Below are 13,042 nucleotides of genomic sequence, written 5' to 3' on the forward strand. Positions count from 1 at the left end.
TCTTTCTTTTAGATTACAAAGAGGGAGATCCCCCTTTCTGTCTTAGATTCCTCCTTAAATACTACTCTCTTGAATACCTTTTACACGTGTTGCTTTACCTCCCCTTTAACCTAGATATTTTTTTTCCCAGTGCCTTTGAATAGTAACCAGAAGTTTCTCTTCCACTGTTCAGGTGTCACTTCCCCATCAATGCGGCCAGGGTGGTAGGTGCAGGGTCTTTAATGTGGAGGTAGCAGCCTTTATCTTTGACATTTCTTCAACACCAGTGCTTCTGGGGCATTCTAGGGTTTACTCCTTTTAACCATTGGTCTTAACCGTGTCATCCTCTAATCTTTATTGCGAAACCCCGAGTTCTTCAGTGTCCGTCCGAGGATAAGTTCACCCTCGGCTGGATCCTCGGACCCTCGGCGTATGGGCCGACCCATAGTACCAACAAATTCTAAACCCAGTAGCAGGTCGGCCTTCCTTAACACGGCCCAAAAGGCCCACATTCTCATCAGGATCTTTTTGCCCCCCACAGTTTACATTGTAGAATTTATCTCAAGTATTATTATAAAAAGTAATTCAGACGTTGTTTATTTGTTGATAAACATTCAGACACTATTTAATTTCTATTAAACAAAAGTATAGTTTATTCATGAGTTGATACAAATAAATCTGAGGTTGACGTGAAAAAAGATTTTGTATAACCCTAACCCAATTTCCATTCAGGGTTGACTTTGGGGGACTACCCGGAGAAATTATAAGGTCCACATGGTGGACAAGTGACGCGATTCACCATTCCATTAAAAGACTCACACCTTTTTAAAATTACTGAGTTAGAATTTAAAAAAAAAAAAAAAACAAAAACTGATTACTAACTTAGCAATTTTAGTCAAGTGGAAGTCTTTTAGTAGAATGGTGGATAAGTGAAGTGGTCTACCAGAGGACTGTATAATTTCTCAATTACCTAGCCGTCTCCTTTTCTTGCGGTAGGTGATCCTCACGTATCGTGTACCCTTAATCAATGTTAAACAAAGAAAAATGAATAAGCCTAGCTGTGAAATTTGATAATTGTTTTTTTTATTAGTACACATTTATCTATCTATCTTTATTATTAATAACATGATTTTCTATTTGGGTTTTAACATTTTATATACTAAAATACCTTCACAAAAAATTTTAAACTCTCTAAAATACACTTATCTTTTAATTAAATAATTTTAAATTAAAAACCACAATTTGGTTAAAAGAGTAATATATTGTTCCTAAGTTTTAGGCTTTTTTTCCTTTATCTTTTACATTCAGCCTAAAACATAGAACACAATTTTTATCTCATTTTTAAACACTATTCCACGTTACCTTACCTCTTTCTTTAAAAAAAATAATTACACACAGTTATTTATATATAAATTTTAAACATTATATTGATTATAAAACAAAGCAAAAAAGAAAAGAAAAAAGAAGAAGAAGCATTATTGCATGTGCAAAGCGCGTGTGATGAGTTTAGTACTATTAATAAGAGAATTTTCATGTTTCGTCTTCAATTTTTGGATACCAAAATATCTTCATACAAATTCTGAAATAACAAACCCTTTAATTTAATTTTTTTCCTACAAAAAAGAAAAAAAATTTAAATAGTAATACTATCTCAAATACAAAAGGAAAAAAAAATCCGTTATTCTCACCACCCATTTGTATTTAAATGTCTGAATCCTATTTGTATTTGTTATCTATTTGAATTAAAATACTTCAATTATCTTTACAAAAAAAATATATACAAAATTACTCTTAAAAAAAAAAACCTACTACTTCACATAAAAACTACTCATTCTTATCCCGAAATTTCTATGGTTTTAAAAAAATAAAAATAAAAATAAAATTCTTTCAAACATTCCAAAATTTTTGTTATCCAAATTCTTTATAGTTATCACAAATTTACATCCATCCATCCATCCATCAAAATTCTATATAATGTTTTTTCTTTCTTTTTTATTATTATCTAAATATAAAATATAATAATTATGATAATAAGTAATAATCATTTATTAAGATTTTATTTGTATATGAAATTTTATATTATAATATTAGGCATTTTTCTAAGATTGCACTTATATATGAAAATATATAATCTAACTTAAGGCTACAATTCGTACTAAAAATATTAACGACAAAGCTTGGTTGCAAACTTTGTTATAACTTGAGACTACAACTCTCACTAATAAAATTAATATAGTTACATATTTTGAAAATATAACTGCTGACTAATTGTATGTTGTATATGCTTTTAACATAAATGTCAAATGTTGCGCCTATCAGATGTTATTTACTATAAAATTTGTAAATTTATTTTTTATGTATGATTTTAGACTATAAAAGTTTTAAATTTAAACATTTGACTGATGATATAACTAATGATTTTTGATCTTTTGAAAATTTTGTAAGCATGGAAGATATAAGAAGAAAATGTAATCAAATGACGGATTTGTCAAAATTCATATCTAATAAAAAGATATTGAATGAAGTTGTAACCTTAGACTCAACCAAGTTTGTAGCCAAACTTTGTATAAAAATTAATATGACCATATATTTTAAAAATCTAACTGTTGAATTGCATATCCTTTATATTCTTAACAAATATGTCAAATATTTTATAAATTGGATGTTATTTAAATTACGACCCATAAACTTATTATTTATGTATATTTTTAGATTACAAAAACTTGAAATTTAAACATTTTATTGGTGACAAAGCTATTGATTTTTTTTTTTTTGAAATTTCGTATGCAAGGATCGAGAATAGAAGAAGAAAATGTAATCCAACAGTAGATTTGTTTAAATTCACATACAATAAAAGATATTGAGTGGAATTGAGTGAAATTGTTGCCAAATTTTATCAAAAGAAAAAAATGATATACCATGATTTTTTTTTTTGTTTAAATTCACATACAATAAAAGATTTAACATGATTTTAATGAAGATTTTAATTACAGAATTGAATTTAAACTAAGTTAAAAATATATACAAGAATAATGACATATAAAATTGTGAGACTCCTAAAGCTTAGCAGAATATTACTTTCATGTTCGTGTCTTCTAATAAGTACTACTGTTTCCTCAAAAAAAAAAAAAATAGGAGGTCATTAAAAAGTCAAACATCTTCCATTTTATATAGAATATAGATGCATATCTAAATCATTATTTTTATAGTTGGTAACACATCTATATATATATATATATATATTAATAGGTAAAGCTTATAACTTTTTTTTAGAAAAAAGTAAAACTTATAGAAAATTCAATTAGATTCTACAATTGAAATCTAATTTTGCGCATATGTGTCCTAAATTATTTATTTATTATATCTAAATGTATATTTTTTAAAATATATTCTTGCATATACATAGATGTTACAAATTAGTTATTATAATAATGTTTACATCATGGTAGGATTTATTTTATAATAAGTATTATTTAAAAGGTAATTCAAACGTTGTTTATTTGTTGATAAACATTCAGACATTGTTTAATTTCTATTCATGAGTTGATACAAATAATTCTAAGGTTGACGTGATAAAAGAATTTGTATAACCCCGAGATAACTTATTTTATTCCATTCAGGTTGATTTTCAGGGATTACCTGGCCGTCTCCTTTCCTTGCGGCAGGTAATCCTCAAGTATCGTGTACCCTTAATCAATGTTAAACAAAGAAAAACCAATAAAGTCAGCTGTGAAATTTGGACACTTATACCAACATTTTTGCTATATAACCATGAAGGCCATGGTGGCTTTTCATCACTGAATGCCAGCAGCTACTTCTGCCTAGCTAGCTCTACCCTTGTTTTGCTGAACAGCTTGAGATTAATTTCTACTAAAACAATGAAGGTTGAAGTGGAAGTTATCTCCAAGGACTCCATCAAACCCGATTTTCCAACCCCTGAACACCTCCGCCATTACAAACTCTCTTGCATTGACCAAATTACACCCAAAATTTTCATGCCTTTCGTTCTCTTTTACCCGAAAGATGGCACTGCTAATTATAGCAATCTAGAGCGCCAAGACGTGATTAAGAAATCACTGTCAGAGACCTTAACACGATTCTATCCTCTAGCAGGACGGGTTAAGGAAAATCTTTGCGTTGATTGCAACGACGAGGGCGTTCACTATGTTGAAGCTGATGCCAATTGCAAACTTTCTGAGTTTCTTGAGGATCCATCACCTGCTGAGGACAACAATTTCCTTCCATTTGAGCTGGATGATGTCAATGATCTTGCTTTAGCTGTTCAAGTTACCACCTTCAACTGTGGTGGCATGGTGCTCGGTCTGCTCTTTGCTCACAAGGTTTCCGATGCTTCCTCGTTCTTCTTGTTCCTCAACAGTTGGGCTGCTATTGCTCGTGGTTGTGGCGATGACATACCGCCTCCACAATTTGATTCTGCCAAGTTGTTTCCACCTGAGACTTTACCTAGCTTCGGTGCAAGCAGAGGGACGGGAAAGGACAAGATTGTGATAAAAAGATTTGTCTTTGATGCAACAGCCATAGCGGCTTATAGAGCCAAATACAACACAGACAACAAGAACATTGAATACCCACGTACAACTCGCGTGGAGGCCTTGTCAACTTTCATATGGAGTCGTTTCCTTGCTGCAACTCAACCAGAGAAAGACCCCAATAAGGTTTACGCAGTATTTCAAATCGCGAACCTGCGCACGAGGATGGATCCCCCTCTTTCAGAATATAATTTTGGAAACATGGGCTTGCCTGCAGTCTCCGCAGTCCCCTCGGACAGTGAGGATGGATTTTACAGTGTGATTACTCCAGTAAGAGAGGCCATAAAGAAAGTTAACAAGAACTATGTGAAAAATCTCCTAGAGAATGGTGGGCATATGGATTTTATGAAGGAGCACGGGCAAAAGTTCATGAGAGGGGAGGTGGTCTCCTTGGCCTTCACAAGTTTGTGCAGGTTTCCAATATATGAAGCTGATTTTGGGTGGGGGAAGCCTGCATGGGTTGGCTCGGCAAAATTGTCGTACAAGAATCTAGTTACTTTCTTCGACACCAAAGTAGGGAATGGAATAGAGGTGTGGATCAACTTAGAAGAGGAAGACATGGCTAAATTTGAAGTTGACAATGAGCTTCTGGCTTATGTTTCATCCGCAAAAGTTTCTGCATGAATGGATTCGGTAATAATCACCATCATGGCCTAAATGGCTTATTAAGTTATTATCTCGTTGTCTTTAAAAGAAAGATGACTATTCAAATAAAGTGTTAAGAGATTCTCAAAAAAAAAAAAAAAGTGTTATTTCCATACGTTTACTTTTCATTTATATCATCAAAAGTTTCTGTATGAACGGATTGGGTGATAATCACCGTCATTGCCTAAATGGCTTATCAAGTTATTATCTCGTTGTCTTTAAAAGAAAGATGACTATTCAAATAAAGTTTTAAATATTATTTCCATAGGTTTACTTTTCATTTATATTTAGATGCAGTTATAACTTATATACTTTCTTAGAAGTAGTGTAACTTAGTTTCAATCCCTATGTAGGACAAATGGTGGGATACATAAGGCTCAAAATTTTAAAGAATGGTAACAAGAGGAGAAATACAAAATAAGGACATGTATAATAGACATGGAAAAAAACTAAAACCTAGAAATACCTAGACTAGAATATATATTTATAATTATTAAAAAGGTTCAAAATTATGACATGCGTTCCAAAGTCGATGCTCACAAAGACTAATTCTTAGATACTCTCAGAGTACGGAGAATAGTGTTCTCTTTTCTCATATTCATGGTAGAGTCCACTCATTAAATTTATGATAGAATCCACCATAAATATAAGAGAAATGAACACAATATATTTGTGCTCTAAGAATATGTAAGAATTTCTAGTCACAAAAGTAGAATGTGGAATTGTTGCTCAAAACAGATATTGATTGGGGATGGAGTATTGGAGTTGATCATTGAAGTAGTTGGAGTGATTAATTAAATTTTAAGCAATAATCTCTTGCGTGACATATCTTAATGTAATAGACTTAACGGTATGGTAGCTTGCCCCTTGATGATATTGGCAATGTACATTAGGGTTGCAACTTCTTGGCGAGGGACTTGGTATAGGATGGATAGTTAAAGAGTGTTGAGGATCAATGGCATTGACTTTGATCATCCCCATTGGTGGTGTGCGCTGTCGATTCTCTCAGTTGTAAGGTTCTCTCTGTCCTTCAATATGAGATTTATGATGCCTATTATGTCTTTGTTAAAACTCTAACTTTATAATGACTTCGTCTTTGTGATGATGACGGTTTGTCATGTGACCTATGATGAAGTTCTCCTATTTTGAAATGATATTGGATATTTGTTTATTAATATTGCTTACAAAAAAAATTATGTAGATTTATGATGTTATTTTAAGAAGTTAATTTTATGCTACATTGTTTCATTAATTCTTTCAATATTATCACGAAGAAAATGATGACTATAGAACTTTAATTATGACAATTGCCAAATTATACATGTTTGCAAAATGTTCATTTGTATGAATCTTATATATATATATATTCTATACACACATCATATAAACTTGTTAAAACGTGTGGCTGAAATACATGGACAATTTACAACAAATAGGTGTTGACCCAAACTTGCATTTAAGTTTGGGCTGGCTTTTCCCTGTTGCTTTGCTAGCTTTGAATCCCATTTCAATATAACCAATATTTTTTAGATTTTCTGGGTGAATGAGATGAACATGTTTGTCATGCCGAAGAAAGCGGTCCCCAGTCCAAACCTTAGTCATATATAGTAATAAAAAATCTGACTAAATAAATCAATGGAAATTGATTATAAAAACAAAATAACACGAACACAAAAGTTTTAGGAAAGATAAAGACTGCAAAATTGTTATTACTGTTATGTTCATCACCCTCGGAAGACTAAGATCGAGCTGTAAGTGTAAGCTCTCCCTTTCTAGATTACTTCTCTCATAAGTTTTTCCTTTGTACTTTATCCCATTTCAAATGAGGATAATTACTAGTGTACACAGTACACACAAGTCACAATTTACCCCAATGTACTATGTGTACACTAGAGTGTGTGTGTCAAGGGAGAGTAGGGGGGCTTAAGAAATTTTTTTTAAGGATGGTCATAAGAAATTTTCAATTATACAAAATTTAATAAAATAGAACTTCATATATTAACAATAAAATTTTTAAAAAAAAAAACACAAAAATATATAAAGTTTTAAAATTTCCTTGTATGAGTTTTCATATGCAAGCTACACCTTTTTCAAATTTTAGTAAATAATTTTTTTTTAAGGGCCTAATATCTTGTTAAGGGACCAAAATTTAATTTTTTTAGGTCTAAAAAATATAGGGTGGTCACCATTTTTTTTAGGATAGCAAATCTTAAATTTTTAAAATTTATATGCACTTATTATTTTTTTTTCCAGGTAATCATGGTCCTCAAGGACGGATCCAGGTAGGGACCCAAGGGGGCCCAGGCCTCCCCTGGGTACAAAAACTTTTTTATTTATAGTTATTATATGTTTAATTTTTGTAGTTGAGTCCCATTCCAAAACCTTAGGTCTCCCTTCTCTTCAATAAGCTTAGATAGCCTCATCCAAATAGAAAATATCCAACCTAAAAACTTAATAAAAATAATAAAAAATATTCACAATAATGATGGTATTTTAGCCCAAAAAAAAAAAAAAAAAAACTACTTTAACACCAAAGAACTAAAAAATCATGTGTTACTGGAGAAGTTAAAGTTAAATTTTTTGCTACTACAGTAAACTGATATAAATACCAGTCGACTATTGCAACTTGTTAAAAATAAAATATAATATTTTATTAAGATTATATATAAGTTCTCTCTCTTCCTTTATTATTTTAATGAGTTGTTTATATTATTTTAGATGTAGCGATAAAAAAAAATAGAACATTTGATATTGAATGTATTGTAAAGTGAGGTAGTAAAATAGATAAAGTAACTTTTTGAGATACTAAAAACTAAAATTTTTAGCGAATGCTCTAACTTCAAAAAATAAAATAAAAAATCCTAGCCAGGCTAGTATTAAAAAAAAAATGTTTTTGTTTTTTTCTTTGTTAGTGAATGATTGCATCTTAATGTATTTAAAAATAACGATTTTGAGTATCTATAATTTTTTAATACTATATAGATGTCTATTTGTAGTTTTTTTCCCCTTTATACTCTAGCCCTCGCTAACTTAAAATCCTGGATCTGTCCCTGGTGATCCTATGACCACCCTAACTTCAATGTGGAGTCATCATTGGTGTGTGTAATAGACACTACTCTTCAAATAGTATGTCAGAACAAAAATTTAATTCTGCGGTTTATATATATATATATATAGTTCATACTTTTGATATTTGATGTCCTTATCAATGATGATTCAAAATGTATATATCAATGGCTTTAATGAAGATCCAAATCTCATGCAATTTGGCGACCGTCTCATACCATAATTGCCATGGATTATGCAATCGGATTTATAAATGATGGGGTTACAATTAAATTTCCACTTGCATTCCCAAACACTTGGCAATACCCTCAAATAATCATTGTTGAGACTGTTTGTTGGTTTAGACCCCTCAATGTAGATTGTTTAATCTAATATATTAGCCAAGTAGTTACTTAGGTTAATTATTCAGACCTAAATTAAACAATAATAGATCAATTCTTGCAAAGTAGCGGAAAATAAAGAACACCACGATATGATAACCTAAGAAAACTAATGAAATCAACAGTTTCAAGGTAAAAACCTGGGAGGATTTGACCTAGCTATCCTCAAGGTAAAACAAATCCACTATAGAGAATCGAAATTTTTACAATTAGATTTAACCCTAAATCTATTGCTACTTCCAGTAGTAACTTACTAGCACAACCACGTGCAAGCTCAAAATTCACAGACTCATTCTCTCTTGGATTTGCAGAACTCAAGCACCCATGCTTGTGACTTTGAGATCCCACTCAAAGGTTTCAGATCACGGCTTGTTGAACTATGCAGCAACTAGATTCCACCAACACTTGATTGTAGATCTTGTTCTGGTAGATGCTTGTAGAGTTAAAAGATACAGAACCTCTCAGATCTCACAGGAGTAACTCACAAGTCTTCCTTGAGTCTTCAAAACCTAGCTAGTGTTAGACTAAAACCATAAACGTTTTTGCGGGTTAGGCCTATTTAAAATTCTGTAGAAATTATTTTTCTGCGATTTTCGATCGATCGAGCTTCACCATTCAACTGGTCAAGCTTCACAGAAAAATAAACATTTTTCCTGCAATTTGTACCTTCTTGAGTTTTAACTTGTACAACTTTGAGCAATGTCTAACACCTATTCTAGACATGTTTTTGTTCTCAAGTTGCCAACACATACAAGTTAAAATTCTAAACATTTAATCCTAAATATTTAGAACCTAACAATCTCCCCCTTTGGCAATCCGTGAAGAATTAGCCCAACTTACACATTGTTGCCCAAATACAATTCCATCACAATCCACTAACCATTAGTTGCTAGAATAGGTAGCAGATGAGAAAGAATTAACTTGTAAATTCCTAAAGCACTCAAAACAAAACCATAAACGCGTGTATGGAAATTACATTATAAATCCAAAATATAAAAACTGAACTTGAATTCACAAAACATAAGTGATAGACAGAATATCAAATGAATAAACATCAAATAAACTATCACACCCCAAACCCAAAAGAGTCCAAAGAGTGAGAGAAGATCCACTAAGAGCGAGAACATAGGAGTTTTTTTTTTTTTTCTTTCCTTTCTTCTCCTCAACACATGATAAGGATAAATGACCACACTAAATCCCCAAATCACAAGTCAAAGCTCTATAACAAATTTACAAACAATAAAAATTACAAATAATGTCTCCAAATATACATGAAATTCCAAAACTCCAAATGGATCAACATCAAATCACAATCCTTCCTATGATAGGCAACCTCAACGATAGAATCTATGCCTACCATGCCCAAGGCTAACAAACCTCAAAAGCCCAACCTCCGATAGAATTAGCTATGGCCTCAATAAATTCAGAAAGTTGAGTCACCAACCAATCATAGCATAAATCTCTCAATTAGCATAATGCTCCAATCACCACCAATAAAACAAGCTCCATGCCCGAGGTATAGCAAATTTATCTAAAAAACTGTTGGAGAGTAGAATGAGCTAAAGCCCAGTAAGTAGCATAATTAATGAGGGTGGGGAGAAATGAAAGTTTCATGATGATAAACAGATTTCAAAACATGTTTTAGTTTGGGAAATTTCTAACTAAATACTACAAGATCATTTTCAATAAAAATGTGACAAGAATGATTAAATGATGAAACACAAAGTTTCTCAAAATAATACATACGGTAATTTATCTCAAATATACCACACTACCACATAATCCGGTCAGGGGATCCATCCATTCACAGCTAGCATGATATTTTTCTCTTTGGCATGTAGACTCTTGGCCCCATGGACAGCAGCCTCACCCATACCCTTAAGGTTTTTCTCTCCCCCATAGGTAGTAGAGAGTGCGTCAGATAGGACCTCTTTTGCATGTGGTCTTTTGGCCCCATGGGCAATAGCCTCACTCACATACAATCAAGGAACCTCTTTCCCCAATGGGCAGCAGGGAAGAACGCGTCATCTAAAGTGCAAGGGCATTAACCTGGATCTGATTCCGTTGTCATAAAGACTACGGAAACCAAATCGGGAGATCACCTGGAACTCACACATGGCATGGTGTTAAAATCACATAAAGCTCATATGTTACATTACTTTGAAACACATAGTTTATATCCAGGTAGTTTTAGAAAAACTTTAAATAATCTAACTTCCACAAAGTTTGTAGGGTTTTCAACTTCATTCTTGTCAAGAGATTTTCTATCAATTACCACATAATAAGACAAGATAAGCATCTTTAAATTTTCTAATATACCATAAAATCCAAGATTTCCTTATCAAAGATTAAATAAAAGATACTCATTTTTCCATGACAACAATTTATACATTTCTCCAAATGCAATACCAAATATGATGCATTTACATATATAATCATGTTCGTTTTTAGACCCCTTAAAACACAACCAGATTAACCTATTTATTTAGCCAAGTGATTTACTTAGGTAAATTATACAGATCTAGGTTAACACATATAAATCATATTATTGACAAGTATGGAAAATAAATAATACAAATGATATGATAACCAAAGAAAACCAAACCGGTAAAAAACCTAGGGAGGATTTAACCTAGCTATCCTCAAGGTAAACTGAATCCACTATGAAATAATTGAAGTTTACACAATAGCGACTTAGACTACTAACATCCTATTGCTACCTCGAGTAGGAAACTTACTACCACGACCACGTGACAGCTCCGAGTCCACGGACTACTTATTTCTTGGATTCCCAGCAAGCACAAGCACTCCTGCTTGTATATCTTTAAGCTCTAGCATCTGCAACTGAATTGATCACCAAGCTCTTGACATCAATCTAGATCTTGATAACCCTAAGTGTATGTGAAGGCAAACATCTCTAGATCTTACAAGAGATTCACCCACACAACATAAAGAGCCTCTTTAAAACGTGGCTAGGGTCTTCCCTTTTATACTTAAGACAAAACATAAAACTATACACGTAAAACGGGCTTGAGTTGAGTTGGAAAATTCTGCAAAAAAACAACCTGCATGAGCTTCGATCGATCGAGTTTAATTTTCGATCAATTGAGCCATGCAGATTTACACAGTAAATCCTGCAAAATACTCGATTCCAACTTAAATACAAAACACAAACACAAACTTAACTACTATCCGTGACAAAACAGCCTATTACAAAATCTGTGACAAAACACAAACTTAAACAAAATGCTCAAAGTTACAAAAACAGCCCATTACAAAATCATTGCCCACTACAAAATCATTGCCCAACACAACAAATTCAACCTAACTACTATCCATCAGTTGCAAGTGTAGACAGCAGCACGACTGAATCAACCTGTATATTCCTGTAACACTTAACAAACACATAAACGCATGTTTGGAAAATAAAGACATAAAAACAGTAAATCAACAAATATGCAAACTAACTCTCCCCCTAAGTTAGATACATAAAAAATATATAAATTTATTTTCTCCCCCTTTCAAAAACAATTTCAACTCCCCCTAAATAAAACATACTTGTATTTTCCACACATACTTGTATTTTTCACACATATTCCCACATTTCATCTAAAAGTCCCCCTTTTTGTCACGTATTGACAAAGACAACTCAAATAAAGAGTGAACAGAAAACATACACAACAAAAGTCAAGAGAAAATAAAGAATCAAGGAAACAAATGAAACTAGCTCTATAGAGAATAGAGGCAACTCCCCCTACAAAGAGCAACAACTCCCTCTAAGAACAACAAAGGTTAAAAACAAGCTTCTCCCCCTATAAAAATAGGAAAAACAAAACAAGTTTTGGGAAAAACAATTTTGGGGAAAATATAGGAGGTGGGGATAAATAAAAGACACAAACCAAACTAAAAACAAATGAGGATTCACTTGAAGAAAAATATTCTCTCTTTCAATATATGCAAACTTAACACTATGTGACTCATAAATAGTTGCATGATATTTGCACATTAATTATCCATCATATCTCTTAAGAAAAATATTTTCTGTAGTTCACACATAAAAAATAGCATATACTAAAATATACAAAGGACTCAAAAATTAATCAATAAATTTTAAATCAAGTTGAGTACCCAATTTAGGAAAGTGTATGCATGTTATGTGTGAAAACAATGAGAGATATGACCGTAAAACTGCAAGATGGATACAAAAAATAATGCAATGCATGTGAATCCTAAACACAAATGATGCATGAAAAAAAAAAGTTTGGTCAAAAATTTAAAATCTGAAAATTTTTCAGTTTCAATTGGTCGAGCATTGATCGAATACCAATCGAGTCAGGTAGAAGCTAACCAAAAAATTTTAACGCATTTTCAATCGATCAAGAAACAACTTCGATCGATCGAAAATCTGAAAAATTTAAAATT

At 32.1% G+C, this 13,042-nt stretch overlaps 1 protein-coding gene across 1 annotated transcript; it reads left to right on the forward strand.

Annotated features, from left to right (window-relative positions):
- Nucleotides 1-3,789: 3,789 nt before the first annotated feature.
- On the forward strand, nt 3,790-5,269 carry LOC142629712 (stemmadenine O-acetyltransferase-like). The gene has a single exon (XM_075803751.1). The coding sequence runs from the start codon at nt 3,858-3,860 to the stop codon at nt 5,151-5,153; it is 1,296 nt and encodes a 431-aa protein (XP_075659866.1). The 5' UTR covers nt 3,790-3,857; the 3' UTR covers nt 5,154-5,269.
- The last annotated feature ends 7,773 nt before the right edge of the window (nt 5,270-13,042 follow it).

The sequence above is a fragment of the Castanea sativa genome, chromosome 3 (assembly GCF_040712315.1).
Source record: "Castanea sativa cultivar Marrone di Chiusa Pesio chromosome 3, ASM4071231v1".
Classification (NCBI taxonomy): domain Eukaryota; kingdom Viridiplantae; phylum Streptophyta; class Magnoliopsida; order Fagales; family Fagaceae; genus Castanea; species Castanea sativa.